Raw genomic sequence first — 17,378 nt, forward strand, 5'->3', positions numbered from 1 at the left:
GCTTCAATAAATACCCAAAAATTGTTGTACCAGTTCTAATTTTTGACCACAACATAATTAGAAGTTTATGGCTCAAAGAAGTTATCACAATGGAAATTATAGTATTTAGAAATGGATAGAATAAAAAACAAATTTGCAAAATGCATCCAGAATAGCATGTAAGAGGGCTGTCTGGAGCTTGAGTGCGTATTTTAATCAGCCACATTTCCAACTCCAGAAATGTTTAAAATATAAAGAAAATAGAACAAAACGAGGACTGAAATTAAATAAAAATTGAAAAGCAAAAATATTAGAAATACAGTTAACGTGGAGCCATCGCTGTGTGCTTGCTGAACTAGAAACAAACTGTAAAGGCTTTGTTGGCTGGAGCGCTCACGTGTAACTTGGAAGGGAGCGTATCTTCCTGGGCAAATTAGCAACTTTTGTAAAATTGGTCAGTTTTACCTAGTCCAGAGGGATACACAAATGTCGGAGGTGTTGAGGAATGCCACTATAGAACAAACTTGCTCTTCCAAATGCTCCAAGTTCTCCCCCCCCCCCCAATCTCATGGCCTCTGCCCCCCGGGGTGGTCCTGTGCCATCGTCCGTGGCCCTGCGCACGCTCCGCGTTCTGTCCTCACAGCTTTAGGAGGGGCGCAGCTTTTACTCCATCTTACAAATGAGGACACTGAGTCTTTGCAAAGTAAGTAACTGCCCCAAAATCACATGCTGGAAACAAGCATGACCAGGATTAGGTTCAGGTGGTCTAACCTCATCCCCGGCTGCCAGCCATTCACCAGCTGCCTCCAGATTTACAGTGGTTGATCTTAGGGTCACTTAATGGTTCGGGTCCCTTAACGGTTTCGCAATAGCTCCTGTTAATATTACGGCTACGTTTGTGTAGATTCTAGATGGTTTTGACCCTACCTCTGATGGGAATAAGCAGTGAAACAGATCTTCTGATATATTACTGACGACACTGTCAATAGGCTCAGCCTTTCTGGGAGAGCGCTTTGGCAGCGTGTTTCAAGAACCATAAAGTGCTCATATTTTTTGACCTAGTTAATGCCACTTCTGGGAATCCTCTAAAGAAACAGCCCTGTCTGGAAAAAGCCTTGATCCCCATGCCGTGTTTGTAGCAGAACGACTGGAAGCAGCCCTCTGTGTTCCACAATCAGATGACGATGAAGCACACTCAGGCGGACCCAGGAGGCAGCCAGAAGGCAGCCAGGAGGAGCCGGGTGCGGCGTGGACGGAGGAAACCGCGTCCTCCTGAGTCTTGGGAGCCGCGTGTGGAGCAGTGCACGCTGAGTTCAGCTTGTGCGAGTGTGAAAAAAGAAAGGAACATCAAAATGAGTGCAATCTTTCAAACTTTTTGTAATACAGATTTTTAAAGTTGAACCGCATGCCTCAGAGGTTCACATGTTCGCCTCATCACCCTCCCTGCATGAGAAGCGGCTGGGTGACCCCGGCAGCAGGGGGGCAAGCGCAGAGGCTGTACCTGGAGAAAGGCAAACCTCGGACACCTCCCCCGGCCTCCTTTGCTGTTGTGTGAACCTCAGCCAGTCACTCTCTCGGCCGACTCTGGACCCACAAGTGTGCAGTGCCGCTTGGAAAGCAGGACTGGGGTCTGGGGAGTACGGGGAGTAGGGGGACCTCACTGTGTGGCTCTTCTCAGCCAAGTAGCTGCAACTGCAGAAAGTTCCCTTTCCTCGCGCATAAAAGCACAGCTGGAGAGGCGCAGCTCAGGCACACCTCCCAGAGGCACCCAGGGTGCTCAGAAAGTGCTCCTCACCTTCTTCTCCCTGGGGGTGGGAGCAAGTGGGGCGCCTTGCAGCTGACTTCCTTGCCAGAGGTCTTCTGAGCAGCAGCCTTTACTTGCTGGTCCCTCTTCCCTGTAACTTGTTTTCCCTAATTCAGGCTTACAGATGAAGATAAAGATTTGGCCTTCAGTTGGCTGGCTACATTTTTAGTTTTGTTTTCATCACATTTTTTTCCTGATTATAAAAATGGAATAAATGCTCATTGTTGAACATCCGAAAAATACAGAAAGCTGGAAGAAGGAAATTGCACCATAATCACTCCACCCTGAAATAACCATTATATACATTTGATTTTTCCTCTTTTGTTTGGTTGTTTTTACTGAGTATCTGATTTTTTTTAAGTGAAACTAGAGGAACGAGCTTATTAGAGCATTAGTTAATGTTTGGGGCTAGTCTAACATTGTGCTTTGTGTTCATTTTGAGATGGTTGATCTTTAACAAGTAATTCTCAGCCAGGGGTGAAACCTAGCTAGCAATAGGGAACCAGGTGGAGGATGGGGAGAGGGAATATCTCTGCCTTCTTTGGGAGGAAAATTTTTCTGCCTATCAAAAATAATTTACGTAAAGCCTGATTGCCTAAACCATGCTTCCTGCGCTTTTTTTTTTTTTTTTAGGTCAATTGTAGTTGTAATAATTTATGTTTTTCTCATCACAAATAACCTTGTACCTTTTCAGACCTTGAGTTGTGAGTTTTGAGTAGGGGAATAGAGTCATCATATATATACTTGGAATAAGTATATTAAGAATAATAAGAATAATAATAAGAAGAAGCTTGGAAAAGACACATTATTTCTTGGCGTTAGACTTTAACATAAAATGCAGTTAAAAAAAAAAAAAACCCATCAGACCCTATAATAGCCTCTGGAGAAACACAGGAAATGTCCCCCGTGAAAGAAGCGCCAGCACAACAAATACATGGGAAGACAGTTTGAGCGACTGTGGCCCGTGGGGCCAGGCATTATTGTCACGTGGACTTGGACTTGAGTCAGAAATAAAAGCCCTCGGCCAGTGAGAACTGGATGCCTCCATCTTCTGGGCTTTGCTGTTCAAGAGAGGCGCCTGTGGAATAACCTTGCAAGTGGGGTGATGGGTCCTTCCCCTCTCTGCCGTCAGCGTCACAGTAGCGTTAGGAAGGGGGCAGGGCTCCGTGTGGCACATCTGTCTCCCACCCTGTGGAGGAGGACCTGGGGAATGTTGGCATCTCGCCTCATCTCTCTTCTGTGGGTCCACCGTGGTGGCTTATGAACTCCACTGCCACGGGCCAGAGACTCCTGGGTGGTGGGGAGCTGGGGTCCCTCAGGCCTGCTGAGCATCGCAGGTCAGGAGAGCCACCTTCCTTTGGCGACGTTTCTTCTGACAAGACTAAAATGTAACCTTTGCTGGCACTTGCTTGTCAACCTTTCCCACCCACTTTCAGGAAAGTCACTTGCAGGAGAGAGCCAAGCCTGTAGCCCAGTTTGAGGACCCAGCATAGGATTTAGTGGGGCAGCTTTGGGCAGTGTTAGGTGTGATGGGTAGTGGGAATTTGGAAATGTTGTGTGAGAACAGAGCGGTAACTGGAGCCCAAAGTGCCCCCCAAAATTGTGCTCACCTGGGGAATAACTTGGTAGCCTACAGAAAAATGGGGATGGTCTGAGATTCTGCGTTCTTTGAAGTGCTAGGGGAGGGGGTGCCCAGAGCTGTAAAGGGAGGCCGCCGCGTGGAGTGTCAGCTGAAACCACGCGATGTTCCTAGGCAAGACAGTGATCAGTCTTAACTTCCTTCTGCTCTCTCTTCTTTCCACTCTACTTGGTTATTAACGAAAGTCATTTCATTTTTTTTCAGTATTGCCTGTCAGGGCACCCGACCTTACCATGCAACGTGCTCAAATTCAAGTCCACCACCATTATGTTGGACTGTGGACTAGACATGACTTCCACCCTCAGTTTCCTTCCTCTGCCACTTGTTCAGAGGTACGTACTGATGCGCCAGAGACAGTGAGCTCTGGTTTGCTGGAAGACAGCGCCATCCGTGGAACAGTTACTAGTACCTGCATGTTGTCCTAAGTTTGTTCCCTTAAAATAATTTCCCATCAAAATGATTTCTCTTGGCTGGGTGGATGGAAAGTATTGTATTGATTTATTGACTGACTTCTTTATTATAACTTCTATAAAATATTCCTGCAACTGCTCAGTGCAAGCAAGGTCATATATATTTCATCTTTCTTGCAAATTCATATAAGCACAGATAAATGGTCAACTGACGAGCCCAAGAATTGAATTTTAGAAACATTCAACTGCCTTTGTGGGAGTTGTCATCAGAGTCTGACACCCCTTTTGATAGGTCTCTGTGCATTACTTTCATCCTGCTCAACTGGAGATACCCTCAGATCACGTATGTAGCCTGCCTCCCCCAAGCCTGTGACTAACACTGTGTACTTTTGCTAAGACCTAGTCTAGGAAATTGGTTTCCCAGTTTGCTGTTACTTAGAAGCAGAAAAGTATAGGAGAACTCGGTAACTGTTAGTCACAAATATACTTCTAGTAGCAAAAAGTGATACCAACATGCAAGAAGAAAGACAGAAAAGTTATCTAAAGTAGATTAATGAGCTCAAAATCACAGCAGATGGGGTAAACCATCTAATGTATCGTCACCCTCTAATTTCCTTCCTCTGCCACTTGTTCAAAGGTATGTACTGATGCGCCAGAGACAGCAAGCTCTAGTTTGCTGGAAGACAGCGCCGTCCATGGAATGATTACTAGTACCTGCGTGTTGTCCTGGGTTTGTTCTAAGTTGTCCTAAGTCAGTGTGCAATGCTGATTCATGATGATAACCCCATGAACTGTCTAGAAAAAGCATAATTAAAAATCAACCATTGAATTTTTTTCTAGGATAAAAGATTATAGTAAGGTAATAGGGACAAAGTCAGAGATAATTCCAGGTTACATTTCATGCAGAGCTGATAAGTCAGTTCAGTTATAATCACACCCAGAATTTAGAAATTATATTTATCATCCACAGTTGTTATCCAGAAGAGGAACATACACACACATACACACACACACACACTCATTCAAATGAGATTTCTATTTCCTTGTTTTAAAAATGTACACAGTAAAGTTTTGTAATCATTAAGAGCGAGGTAAGGAGTCCTCATTCCTTCAGTAGCTTGAAGTTTAGCTCTTTGGTTTGGCCATTAACTCACAGGAACTCTGACCGCGAATCTCCATCTCTCAGTTAGCATCCCCTGCCACTCAGTGACTCGTTTCTGTGGCTTAATCTTTCGTTGTTAAAACATGGACATGTTCTTCTTGTAGCATTCAGGCAAACTACCAGCAGTTTCTCAGCTCCAAAATAGCTAGGTGTTTCATTGCTGACTTTTATGTAGTATAAAGAGTGTTTATCAAGAATCCAAACCACATCACCTGAAAAGTTTACTTTTTAAAAAATTATTTTCTGATTAGCAGTGTAGCATTTCTGATCATTTGTTGAAGACGACTAACCAAGTCAGTCATCTGTGTTTGAAGGCTGGCTTGTGTGTCTGGTGGGGACAGCACGTCCTCTGCTCCAGTTCTCTTGGTGAAGGGAAGTGTGGATATTTCTGACCTTTCAGAGTGTTAGTGTGCATGAAATGAGAACAGCATCACATTGTCTTGTCATTAAACTTCTATTGGAACAGTTAGTTGTTTTTAATCTGATCTGATAGTAAATATATTTTTCAAGAAGTAAGACGTTTATAAGTGAAGACTTGTGACTATGACATGGGATGGAAATTAAACAGCTAATGATAGTATTTTTCTGAGAGACTAGAACGAAAGACTCCCAGGGTAAAAAAAAAAAAATTTATCAGGTATAATTTATACCAACCAGATTTGATTCTACTAGTCTTGATTTTCGTTCTCAAGTGTGAAATCCCAAATTCTGACTTTTTGACTAATAGAGGCAAAGTGTCAGCAATCTAGGCAAAGGGCACATGGGACATTCTGCAACTTTTCTGTCTGTTTGGAATTGTGTCAAAATTGAAAGTTAACCCTGGAAGACAAATATTCACGTATTTGTTTCTATTTGACTTTTGCAACTGTCACCTAATTACAAGGTCAAAATGGATAAAATCGTTTTTCCTTTCAATAATTTATGATTTCAAATGCTGTATTCATATTTTAGAAAAATCCAAGAATACATTTTTTTTTATTTTTTTTATGGTTTATCATTTTATTTTATAAAGCAGAAAATAAAAGCCATCCACACGTGAATAATCGTTTACTATTTGGGTACAGAGTGTTTGATGTTAGATCATATTATATATACTAACAAAACATTTTCATTGAAATTAGATATTATTGACATCTTTCCAAATAAGCTTTTCTAAATAAGCTTCAACAGCATTATTCCTAAGGTTCTATTTTCCTTTAATGGTGAAATTAAAGCAGGCTAGCCCACTCCTTGATTTACATAAACTTTATTCAAACCTTCCTTTCTGTTCTTTTGAGCCTAATAATGCTTGAATTTTTTAATGATCTGCAAATTTAAAAGGACTTTATCAAAGACTCAATAAGTCAATGCAAAAGAAAATTCTATAGTAATTTCAAAAGAAATATAATATTCTGCATCATATGACTCTATAACAAACACACAAACAAAAACTCCCAGTTGAATAGTTAAATTGATTGCATTTCTCCCATGTAATCACCCCAGAGGGATATCAAAAATAGATACTCCTAATTAGTTTTCTCCATATTTAAATTCCGTTCCTTAGATTAATAATTGGAATAAAGATTTGAAAATTGTCTGGCTGAGAATGAGGGACTATGTATCAATTTGTTATCTGATTATAGATTCTTTCACTCCCACATCCTTACTTTATCCTTAATTTTCACTTGCCAGACTCTCTTTGTGGTGAAATGCTAAAACCCTTTGCTCTCCAGCTTGTGCGCCTGGTATGCTTTTCTTCACACATCACCTTGATTTTTAAGTTTTTCTTCTTGACAGCTTTTTTTCCTCCAAATTATTTGCATTTTCAGTCTCCAGTATCATTCTTCTGATCAACTACTAGCACACGGTTAACTCGGAAACTATTAGAAGTAAATGATTTCTGAGTTCAGGCTTTTTAAATGTAACGTACACAAGAAAGCCGCAAGTGGCGTGTGCCTAACCCACCAAGGAGCAGCGGCTCTGGAACGTGAGCTGGATTCTGGGGCTTCTCCTGGCCGCGCATTCTGGCTGGTAGGCGGTTTCTCGTCAGTGCCCTCACCTCTCTGAGTCTCCTCAGCCACAACGTGAAGATCTTAGTGCATTCGATCTTCCCCTCAAGCTTACTGTCGTCACAGGCCCCGTGAAGACTAAGGCAGGGTGGGAGAGCTCTCACAGGCTCTGGTGTCTCTGCTTCCTTTTTTTCTCTTTATTATTCTGCATAGCATTCTTTTAATTTCCTAATTTAGTGCTAACTACTTGGATTTTTAATTATCCCTTTGCCACATAGTTCCGAAGCCTGATCCAGCATGCTTATTTTCATCTCTCCGATTACTATTTTGGGTGAGCGTTGCTGCCAGTAATTTCCAACTGATTTTAACTTTGTGGAGACAGTACAGTCACCATGAAATCACTGAGGATTATAATCTATTTAGGATGATTTAATCTTTTGTTTTGCAGTCCCAGGCTGTCGAACCTTCCTGGCTGGTCCCTGAAGGATGGAAACGCTTTTCTGGACAAGGTAACAATTGACTGCAGCACGTGGACACCTAGCAGAAGCCATCTTGTCACACCAGAGCCCCCACAGGGGCCGGTGACTAATGGGGTCACATATTCCCCCCTGCTCTCTGAACACTCCCTGGAAAGCCCTAGATTTATGTGGGATCTTCAGTACTTGCTGGTTATTGTTTCTCAGATTCTGTTAGAGACTCTCATTGTTCACATGCAGACTCATTTTGTTCATGTGTAAAAATCTGAGAACTTCTGCTACAAATACTTTTTATCACCACAGAAAGAAAACTATTATTTTTAGACTTGCAGTGAGACTTAGAAAGGCGATGCTTATTAGAGAATTCCATCCAGCTCGTTTCACTTTGAGGCTGACAGGAAGGAGTGAAACTTTTTTTTTTTTTTCCTTATAACTTCCTCAGGTATGTGAAATTTAAGCTGTTTCTGTCAAGTAGGGCTTTTGTAAAAAGAGGTGGGTGATTCTCTGGGTGACAGGAGCCCACGAGGCCCTCCTCTGATTTGGTCACTCCGACTGCCCTGTGGGGAACAGCCCCAGTGGGCGTTGAGTTTGGGGGGATGGTGTTACTGGGTGTGGAGAAGCTGAGTGGTTACTGAGGGAATCATTGGCTGTTTAGATTCAGGAAGGTGATGCATTTCACAGGTAAATTTGAGTGGAGGGCCTTCTAGACTCTGTGGTTCTGTTCCAGCCTTTCCTGGGAGCCTGGATGCACAATCTCATAGGTTGTGACTGGCGAGCCCTGGGCCTGGGGTCTTACAGGACTTGAATCATCAACCCAAAGCAAATGACTTCAATTCCTTTTTTTTTTTTCCCAAGGCCATTACATTTTTGACATTAGATTATCGTCACAGTAAATCCTTCCTCAGATCAGTATTAGGCAATTAACTTAAAAATGAGAGACCAAAGGTACAAAAATGTTAAAACTATAAACTAGTCAAATTTTGTACTGGGGAAAAAAAAAACAGAGGTAAAGGAAGGTTAAAAACAGTAAAGCTCTTTCAGGCCACCTTTCAATCTCTAATTCACGCTTCCCCTGCGGTTTTACGATTGAAACGGGCTTAAGTTTAAAGACCCTTAAAATGATTCATCTGAATAAAGCATTTCCTTGTAACAAATATTGTTATGGAAGTGGTGCTCTTTTCACGGAATTAATTCCTGTAACTGCATCCCAACCTCAAGTCAAGCCAAGTGCATAATAGGAAACCAGATTTCCCTCCTAGCTACCCATGAATTGTGTGACATTCACGAGCCTGTGCACCTGATTTCAGCTGAACTGTCCTGCTGCCTGTAAATCATTATCCCCTGAGAAGCTCCGCAGCCTCCCCTCCCCAGCGCGTTGTGAGTGAGATGTGTACGTGGGAGCACCTCATTAGCAGGGAGTGGTAGAGAAAGTACAGTGGCATTGCCAGTGCTCGGAATGGCAATAGGCTTCTCCGGGCCGGCAAGGACGGGCAGCTCTGTCAGGGGAGGAGACTAGCCCGAGGTGTAGCATTGTGGGAGCAGAGATGACACAGCCCATCCTGGACCAGGCAGAGCTCTGAGACTTCCATGATTTGTCTTTAATCATTTTAAAGCTCCTCCTCAGGGAGCTGGGAGCCTTCTCCCATTAAACATAATTGCTCATTTGTTCTTAGCTGGCAGGTCCGTGGTAATTAAGAACTGTTTCCAGTCTCTTCTTGGCTCAGCCTTTCACTGGTTAAATGGTGTTCATATCAGGACAGGAGCCTCGACGAGGTTCTGCTGTGAGACTTGTGAAATGCAAAAGGAAAATAACTGATAGTGCTTACCCTACTGTCAGATGAAGATTGAGAGCGAAACCATTCAGCTCTAACACAGCAATACAGAGGGGGGCAGAGGGTACAGAGATAGAGGCAGAGATTGATTAAAATTATGTAACTTTTTCTTTTCTGGAATGTCTGTCAACCCAGTTCTAATTTTTACTGGTTGTGTGAGGTCACAGATCGCTTTAGCCCTGATGGAGTGACAAGGCCTCCATGTTTCAGTTTCAAGCACCACGAGGGAAGCCAGCGACTCCAGAATTCCAGCTGCCAGTGCCTGTGTGGCTCTGCCTGAGAGCTTTGCCTGGAGCTGCACAGAAGGCATAAGCACCCCAGCTCCCGTGCTCCTGGGGAGGGACGCTAGGCTCTACCTTCATACCACGATCATTCCCATTGCCCTCCGTGCCACGTGGTCAGTACCACGGCCGTGACCAGCCACCTTCCTGCCCTTTATCACTTGCCCTCGTCCTGGTGCTTTTCCAGCTCCTCCCGTGCAAGTCCGGGCTCACCCTTTCCTCAGGTCCATTTGCGAGGGAACGCACACTGGAGATCTGTACTGGTTTTTTGTGCTAACGTACTTTAAATACAGGTTCTGGACCCCAGCCCCAGAGCTCCTGATCTGCTGGTCAGATGTCTTAGGGCTAAGATGGGGCCCAGGAAGCTTCCCCATCAGGTTCCCACAATGGTGACGTGGCTGTGTGGGCGGCCGGCGTTGAGGTGGAACCGTCGGATCACGCGCTCAGGAGCAGCACGCATCCGTGCGTGGCTTCCGTGGACGGCGTCACACCTGCCGCCCAGTCCTGAGTCGCACACCCACCGAGCCTTTGACCCGAAGAAGGCGTCGCCTTCTGAACCTAGACAGCCAGCGAGCCCTCAGCGCCGGCCCGGCTTCCTTGCACCTCTAGCGGGCTGCGCCTTCATGGAAAGTTGGGTTTGGGAATGAAATGTCCCTGGTGCTGTATCCATCGGCTAGCTCATCCTCGAGTTTTCCCTTCTTGTTTCTTTAAGGAACTAAAGGAGTGCTCGGGTCATGTGTTTGTGGATTCCGTGCCTGAATTCTGCTTACCAGAGGTAAGAGAAAAGAGAATCTTACTGTGGAAAGAGAACATATCGTGTCATCTCTCCAGATGAAGTCGAGAAATACTTAGGGGCTTCGCTTCCCGTTTTCAAATTGAAGTGAATCTGTTCAGGCGCCTTGGTAGACAGCTAAGGGGGAGCCTTTAGGAGCTTTTCATCGTCAGCGAAGTCACTCTCCTTCCTCTTCCTTGTTCCGCCTGTAATCCCCAGGGCCCTTGTAGGGGGCAGAGTTGGAGGCTGGGTGCTGCCGTCCTCACCCATGTCTCGAGTTAACTGGACTGATCCTGGTCTTGCTCACAGTGGCTCACTGCGGCTGCTGCTACTTGGCCAGTGCTGTGGAGATTCCGACTGACCTCAAGTATATTGAATGTAGCTGGAAACTCACAAATTCTGAACCTAGTCTTGGTTGTCTGCCACTTACATGTTATTTTCACCGTGAGACTTGTCAGAGTTTGGGACCAGAGTCATTGTTTTAAAGGAAGTGAAGGTCAGTTTCCATTAGTCCTGTGGGAGGTCCTCCTCGGCTGCCCCCACCCCCATCCCCAGGGCCTAGACGGAATTCTCAGCAAATGGTGAAGTGTAAGGGTGCCCACGGCAGGTCAGGGCTCCGGGGGAGTCGGCGGGAAGCCCCCCTGCTGCTTCCGGTGGCCTGTGTGTCACAGAGCTCGTAGGACATGCTTCTGCTGCTCAGTGCCAAAGAGAGAAAGACCCTGGGGATGCTGCTCCCCTGTTTGCCCTCTCTGCATTTCTATGCTTTCTTCAGTTCCCTTAGATACGCTTTTCTTCTCTCTCTGAACTATGTGCCTGTGCTCTTTGAGGGCAGCAGAGAAAGAGAGACGTGCTATCAGAAAGTGGTATCCGAACAGAAAGTTCAAGATAAAGTGGTGCGCATCAGAGTGAAGGTAGATCCCCAAGACTCCTGAGCTGTCCACACTGCTGCTGAAATGACTGTCGTCCTTTGTCGCTTAGGTGTTGGTGGGGCTGGTCCCCATCTGTTCGAGACCCCAGCCGCGGTCTGTATTTCATTTCACCGCCTGCAGCACTAACTGCTGCCTCCTCTGTGTGTGGCTGGCGTGCTGTTTACGCTGCTGTCCCACGACTTGCCAACTTGCCCTGAGGGACTCGGGCCATTTCACGCTTCACCTTCTGCGGAGCTAGAGGAATAGTGAGCAGTTTAGGGTCCTAGAGCCGTAGAAGCTTTTCTGGCTTGTAATGTGCCAAAAGTTGTGGCTTCAGACCAGTCATTCTCAGTGAGTGTGTAAGGTGGAGGCAGCGCAGTCTGAGGGCCACACAGCGTGGAGCTGGAAGAGGGCTTCCTGCACAGCGGCTGCTGGCTGAGCCAGGCCCACTGAGCCCCAGTCCTCGTGGCCTTCAGAATCTGGGGCAACTACCTGGAATCTCTTTGTACCCCCAAAGTCTAAACTGTAGACCGTGTGCAAGGCCTGCACGCACGGTGAGCAAGCACCCAGTAGATCAGTGGATTTTTGACCCAACTCAACAGGCTGTCAAACCCAAGTGTTTGCATCCAACAGTTTTAAGATGAAAAGACTCTTTGTTGGATTTCATCAAGGGAGCATGTAAGTGAACATATGCGTGTGGCTTGGTCATTTCTCAGAGGGAAGATGTTTATATAGGCACTCATTTGACAAAGCGTATACCGCTTTTTTTCCCTTCTAATTGTCCGCATCAGATTTCTCACCTTTCTAGACTCTGTGGGCCACTTTGTATACGTAAAAGCAAAATTTGAAATATTCTTCCCAGTTTCCATCGGCTCGAGGGGAGGTGGTGATGCTCTTGAGCTTTATTGTCGCTTCAGCTGGCCTTCCCTTGTCACCACCTGGGCCTGGGCCTCCGCTCTGTCTTGGTTTCCTTATTTGCTTTTGGGGTGGTTCCAGCGAGGCAGTGGGGAGTGGAGCGGCAGGACTGACAGGATCCTTCAGGACGAAGACACGTGTGTGGGGGTGAAGTGGACACTGCTGTCGCTGGCGTTTTATTCACAGGGCTGTCATCACGCGCACAGCGAGCGCTGCTGGCCTCTAATCTACATGCTGTTCTCGGGAGCTGGAGATGCCTTGGCGACTTTATTGAATTACCTTGCTTTATATGTAAAGTCATTCGACCAGAAAAGACCCAGGGCCCGAAGGGCGCAGTGTCTCTCCCTTGCAGCGGCGGCACTGACATCTTTGTTGCTTCTCTGAGAGGCACGTTAGCGCACGCACCCATTTTCCTGCCCAAAACACTTCCTCGGCCCCCTGCCCGCCAGGCCGTTTCCGGGTGAGCTCAGTGGTGGAAATGATGTGGCTAAACTGGCTTCAGCCGGTGCTGCTGGCCGGTGCTGCTGGCCAGTCTGCCCTCCGACCACAGTGCCTGGGGTCCAGGCCTGAGTCTCTCAGGGCTCCACGGCCAGTGAAGGCCATGACACTCGGGTGCTGCTGCGGGAGACGCTGCTTCAGTGCTGGGGAGGACGGGGCGTCTTTGGGCAAATCGGGGAGGCCTAGAGGACGATGAGAATCAAGCCTTTTTAAAAGGCAGGTGGGACTAACGGGAAAATATCCCCATCTTCTGAAGGGGTTTGCACAAAATTCACTAAACATGGGTGGCATTTTCCCTGCCTGCCAACCTGCCTGCTCCCTTTTCCCGTGACCTTAATAGCAGAGTCCAGGGGGAGAGTGAGAGCTGAGCTGAGGGCAGACGGAGCAGGTACCTGCCTCTTGGGACTCCCACTCCGTTCCCTTTGGCTCTGGGTCCCGCTCATGCACAGCTCGTGTCCAAGCTGCCTGGCACTTGCCCCTTCAGAGCTGGTCTTTGTGCCCTGCCCCGTGGCCCCAGGGGTCCCCAGCTGTGGGACATCCCAGCCCTGTCCCCCTCGTAAGTGGATACTGCCTCTGCTCCGTGTTTCCTGGTGGCATTTGTCCCCTGTAGCTGACTCGGAACTAGGTTCGAAGCTAGTAACATCCTAGTGCTGTGTGGCCCAGCTGCATTCCCTGGTCGGCCTCCCTGTCCTGCCACTTGCCTTGGCATTAGGAAATCTACAGAGAAACTGGGAGGTGCAGCCCCCTGGCCCTGTGCAGCGAAAGGCACCCCCCCATCCCCACACCTCATTGCCCGTGTGCCCAAGCACAGATGCATGCTGCTGCCCTTTCTCCTCAGACCGAGCTCATTGACCTGTCCACGGTGGACGTCATCCTCATCTCTAATTACCACTGCATGACGGCACTGCCCTACATCACGGAGCACACGGGCTTCAGCGGCACCGTCTATGCCACGGAGCCCACCGTGCAGATTGGCAGGTGAGCCAGCCGCGGTGCGTCCGCTGGAAGGTGCTGGAGAGCGCCTGCCTCAGGGGTGAGTGCCCACCAAAGTCCAGGCCGGACGTGGCTGGCCTTTCCTTTGAGCTGCTGACCCAAGGGTGGGCACAGGCGGTAGCTCTCACTGACCAGCCAGGTGGGGGGCTGTGGAGATGGCTGCATGCCATCTCCATTTGAAAACTGGAAGGCAGCGCTCATGGGCGCCGCCCTGGTGCGGTGAGCTAACTGGGGGGAGGGGGGGGGCGGGGGGGGGCGATGTTTAAAGCAAGGTGCCCCAGGCAGGCAGCCTCCAGGGAAAGCATCCCCGCTGTCAGGGGCACGAGGGAAGTGACCACATTGCCCTCGGAGTCGGGCCCTGTGGCGGCACAGTGGCAGCGGGGCAGGGGAGTGGGGCCCTGCCATGCCTTCCTGTGACCATGGTGGCTTCTAGGAACCGTAGCAACACTCAGTGACAAACAAATTAGGTGAAGAAAACCACCCAGAATAAAAAACCACGCGGACATAGACTAGCAAACACCGACGGGTGCTGTATTCCTAAAGTAAAGCCGTCGGCGCCAAAGCGCAGGGTGGGGGAGGTACTGTGGATGCAGCGGGGTCCTGTGCAGCCTCTGGCCAGAGGGCACCCCAGAAATGAAGCCTGGACTCTCTGTGCCAGGCCGGTTGCCCACAGCGCAGCAGTGCCCTCTCCAGGCGATGGTCAGTGCCCGGGGAAAGGGGAGACCACGAGGCACCAGACTGACGGGGCCAGGGAATGGATGCCCAGGCTTGTCGCGGAAGGAGCAGGAGCAGACAAGCTCTTTCCTTGCGGCTCGGGTCATGGCGTGATGGGAGGACTTCTCTGGTTCTTTTCTGACAGTTCCTCATGTTTTCTCTTTCAACTCAGGCTTCTCATGGAGGAGCTGGTGAGCTTCATTGAGAGAGTGCCAAAGGCCCAGTCAGCCTCCCTGTGGAAAAACAAGGACATTCAGCGGTGAGCGCTGGCCCAGCTCTCCCACCACTGTGCCGGGCCTTGCAAAGCTGTTTGCTTATTTCATGCTGTGATATTTATTCTGTTAGAGCAAAGATTCTCTCTCCTGGGCTACATGAAAGGGTGAGGCTTGATTCAGCCCACCCTTCTTGAGAGGCTCTTGCTGTGAGCAAGGCACTGCCCTGGGTCCTCGAGTTTCAGAACCTTGTCCAACCCTTGGCTCTCTCTGAGGTGCACAGGTCTTCATGGGAAATGAGACAGGTAGGCTCCAGGTGAGTGAGTCTTGCACGGCAGGTGTTAGAAAAGATGCTTCATCCAGGCCTGGCCCCCGGGAACTGAACTTACAGCTGAGGAGGACTTTCCTTGGGAGGTGACAGTTAGGGTGGGTCTCCGAGGAGAAAATGACTTTTCCAATAGAAAAGATCAAGAAGTGGGGTTCAGGCCCAGTAGCATAATGTAGTGTATTCAGGGAACAGTGTTCGTTCACCTGACCCCTAAGCTTACCAGCTCGCGGGGAGGAAACGGCATGGGCGGTTGAGTAACTTGCTGCAGGCCACCTGCCTGGTGGGCGGCGGGTCCGGGTTCAGCCCAGGACGTCAGGCCGCTCAGGTACCAGAGTCCGCCCCTCAGCCACTGTGCTGGCCCCCCTCTGTCCCTCTCACGTGAAGGGGAGGAAGTACATCTAACTGCACATGTGCTCCTGTGTTCTGTGGCTCTTTTATGTCTGTTCCCTAAGTTTGGGGATATGGTGTCGGGAGAGCTTCATGCCAGGAAACGTGTTCTGGGCGCACTTACATCTGAGTCTTCCTCTGTCCCCTGACCTGAGACACAGCACCCCCACCCCACCCCCACAGGTTGCGTTCCCATTCTCAGCCCCTCCTGCCTGTGCAGTGCCACTTCCCGTGCCCTGTTCTCCTCTCACATTGGACTCCTCTAGTCTCCCTCCTCAGAGACCTGGGACCTTGTTTTCTTCCCCTGTGGACCGTGGACGCCTTGGCTGCCAGTGCTTCCTCCTTTTAAATGTACACCCTTTTATATTCTGCTGCAAATAATTTTGGCACACCAGAAATGATGTCCTAAGGTCACTGTTTCCTGACTCCAAGCCCTAGGCCAAGTCTTAGGAAGTCCCAAGTCCTCATTTGGCCTTGTCTTCGGTGACCTTGGACAGAGTCCTTGGCAGTTTCCCTTTGCCGCTCATTTTTGTAAAATACAAGATAACTGCCTCACAAAAAACTGCCCTTGTAGATTGTGAGAAGGGTGAATGGAACTTGCAGGAGCTGAGAGCTGGGGGGTGGGGGTGGGGCAGAAAGCTACTTGGCAGGGTGCTGAGGAATCTCCCTTTTACAAGGGTCTTGCATTGAACAAAAACCTGGAATTTGCTAGCTTGCCCCCTGGTGGGCAAAAGAAACTTGCCAGCGCGCGTGGAAGGGGCAGGGAATAACTTGTGCCACTGGAGAGACCACTTTTCCTGAGGGTATTTCTGATTCTGGTCAAGTATTTTGTTTTCACTGTGAACGTGACGTGATATAAACCATGCTTGGTAGAAAATACCACCCTTGGTAGAAAAGAGTCTGATAACTCGGAAAGAATTTGCTGAGATGTTTCAGAGACAAACCAAGAAGCTGGGTCCTCTTTTTCTCTAGAATAAATTCAGTGTCAGTATTAGAAGCAGTAGAAGTTTTTAGGGACCATTCACCTAGAATTTAACCTGGGCCAGAATATTAAAAATGTTTCTTTTGAACAACATATGCTGAAGAATTGATGTCACTTTTGAATTTCCTTGTCCTAAGCCAGTCGATGTCTGGTTCCCAGCATGCTGGGGCTTGTTAGCAGACACTGTTTCTTGCATCCTAGATATGTTGACATCCCCCAAGTGATGGAGCTGTGTATTCTCTTCAGTTTTTCATTCTCTTTTTCATTCTTTAACTCATGCGTTCTGATCCAGTTCTTGTGAAGTAGGAGCCACCTACTCAGATGCCTGTGGAAATGGGGAGAGTTAGTACAGGAGCAAGGTGGAGAGCTGGGCAGGTGACCACCCCCCAGAGAGGCGGCCAACTTGGAGCTTCCACAGATTGTGGCCATATGGGAACAGGAGCTGCCAAAGCTTCCCTTTTTTTTTTTTTTTTTTTCCTTCCCTTAAAGAGAATCTCAAAATCTGGGTGTTTTAAATGTGATTTTTAAAAATCTTTTTTAAAATGTTGGCTCATGCATTAAAATAAAACCTTGAATGATCCAAGCAAAACACCTCTGAGTTTTTGCAGCTTAAGTCTCTAATTTTTGACTTTACCTTTATACAGCCACACTCTTAGTAAAGAGCCTAAAGCGAATGCAAGATACCTTAGTAGCTTGATTTACCAAGGAGAGCACCAGCCTCCAGGACACAGTGAATTAAAATCCTTCAAACTCGTTGGTCACAGGAATCTGACAAATTCCCTTAAATCACTTGAAGGTAGTTTGAGGTAGCGTTTGATTTAGTGTCAGCGCGTAGACCCTAAAAACAGTGGCTCCTGCTCTGGCAGCTGTCTGGCTCCCGGCCTCCGTTGACATGACTCCTTGAGATTTATTTAGGGGAGGTTAGCCGTCCTTCCTCCTCATTTTCACATTGCAGTTTACTTTTCTGAAAAAGATATTTTGAAGGGTAAGAAAAGGAGACTCTTGTAATATAATTTTTTGAGTCCGACTTTTCCATACTCACTTCAAAATTCAGATTGTTAATGGGAAAAAGCAAAATATCCCACTCCAGAAACTAAC

The 17,378-nt window shown here is 47.7% G+C and overlaps 1 protein-coding gene across 2 annotated transcripts in view; it reads left to right on the forward strand.

The window, feature by feature from the left end:
• Positions 1–3,632: 3,632 nt before the first annotated feature.
• INTS9 (integrator complex subunit 9) overlaps positions 3,633–17,378 on the forward strand; it is a gene marked incomplete at both ends in the record, with an annotated part of 35,402 nt that continues 21,656 nt past the window's right edge. The window contains 5 exons of one of the 2 annotated variants that reach the window (XM_084232305.1): positions 3,690–3,754; positions 7,431–7,491; positions 10,284–10,346; positions 13,503–13,642; positions 14,544–14,630. In XM_084232305.1, the coding sequence (XP_084088431.1) occupies positions 3,690–3,754; positions 7,431–7,491; positions 10,284–10,346; positions 13,503–13,642; positions 14,544–14,630 (416 nt within the window). Of the gene's footprint in view, positions 3,755–7,430; positions 7,492–10,283; positions 10,347–13,502; positions 13,643–14,543; positions 14,631–17,378 lie in introns of both variants that reach the window. The other variant, XM_084232306.1, reaches the window with a different exon arrangement.

This window comes from Talpa europaea (assembly GCF_964194135.1).
Source record: "Talpa europaea genome assembly, chromosome: 4".
In the NCBI taxonomy this organism is placed as follows: Eukaryota; Metazoa; Chordata; class Mammalia; order Eulipotyphla; family Talpidae; genus Talpa; species Talpa europaea.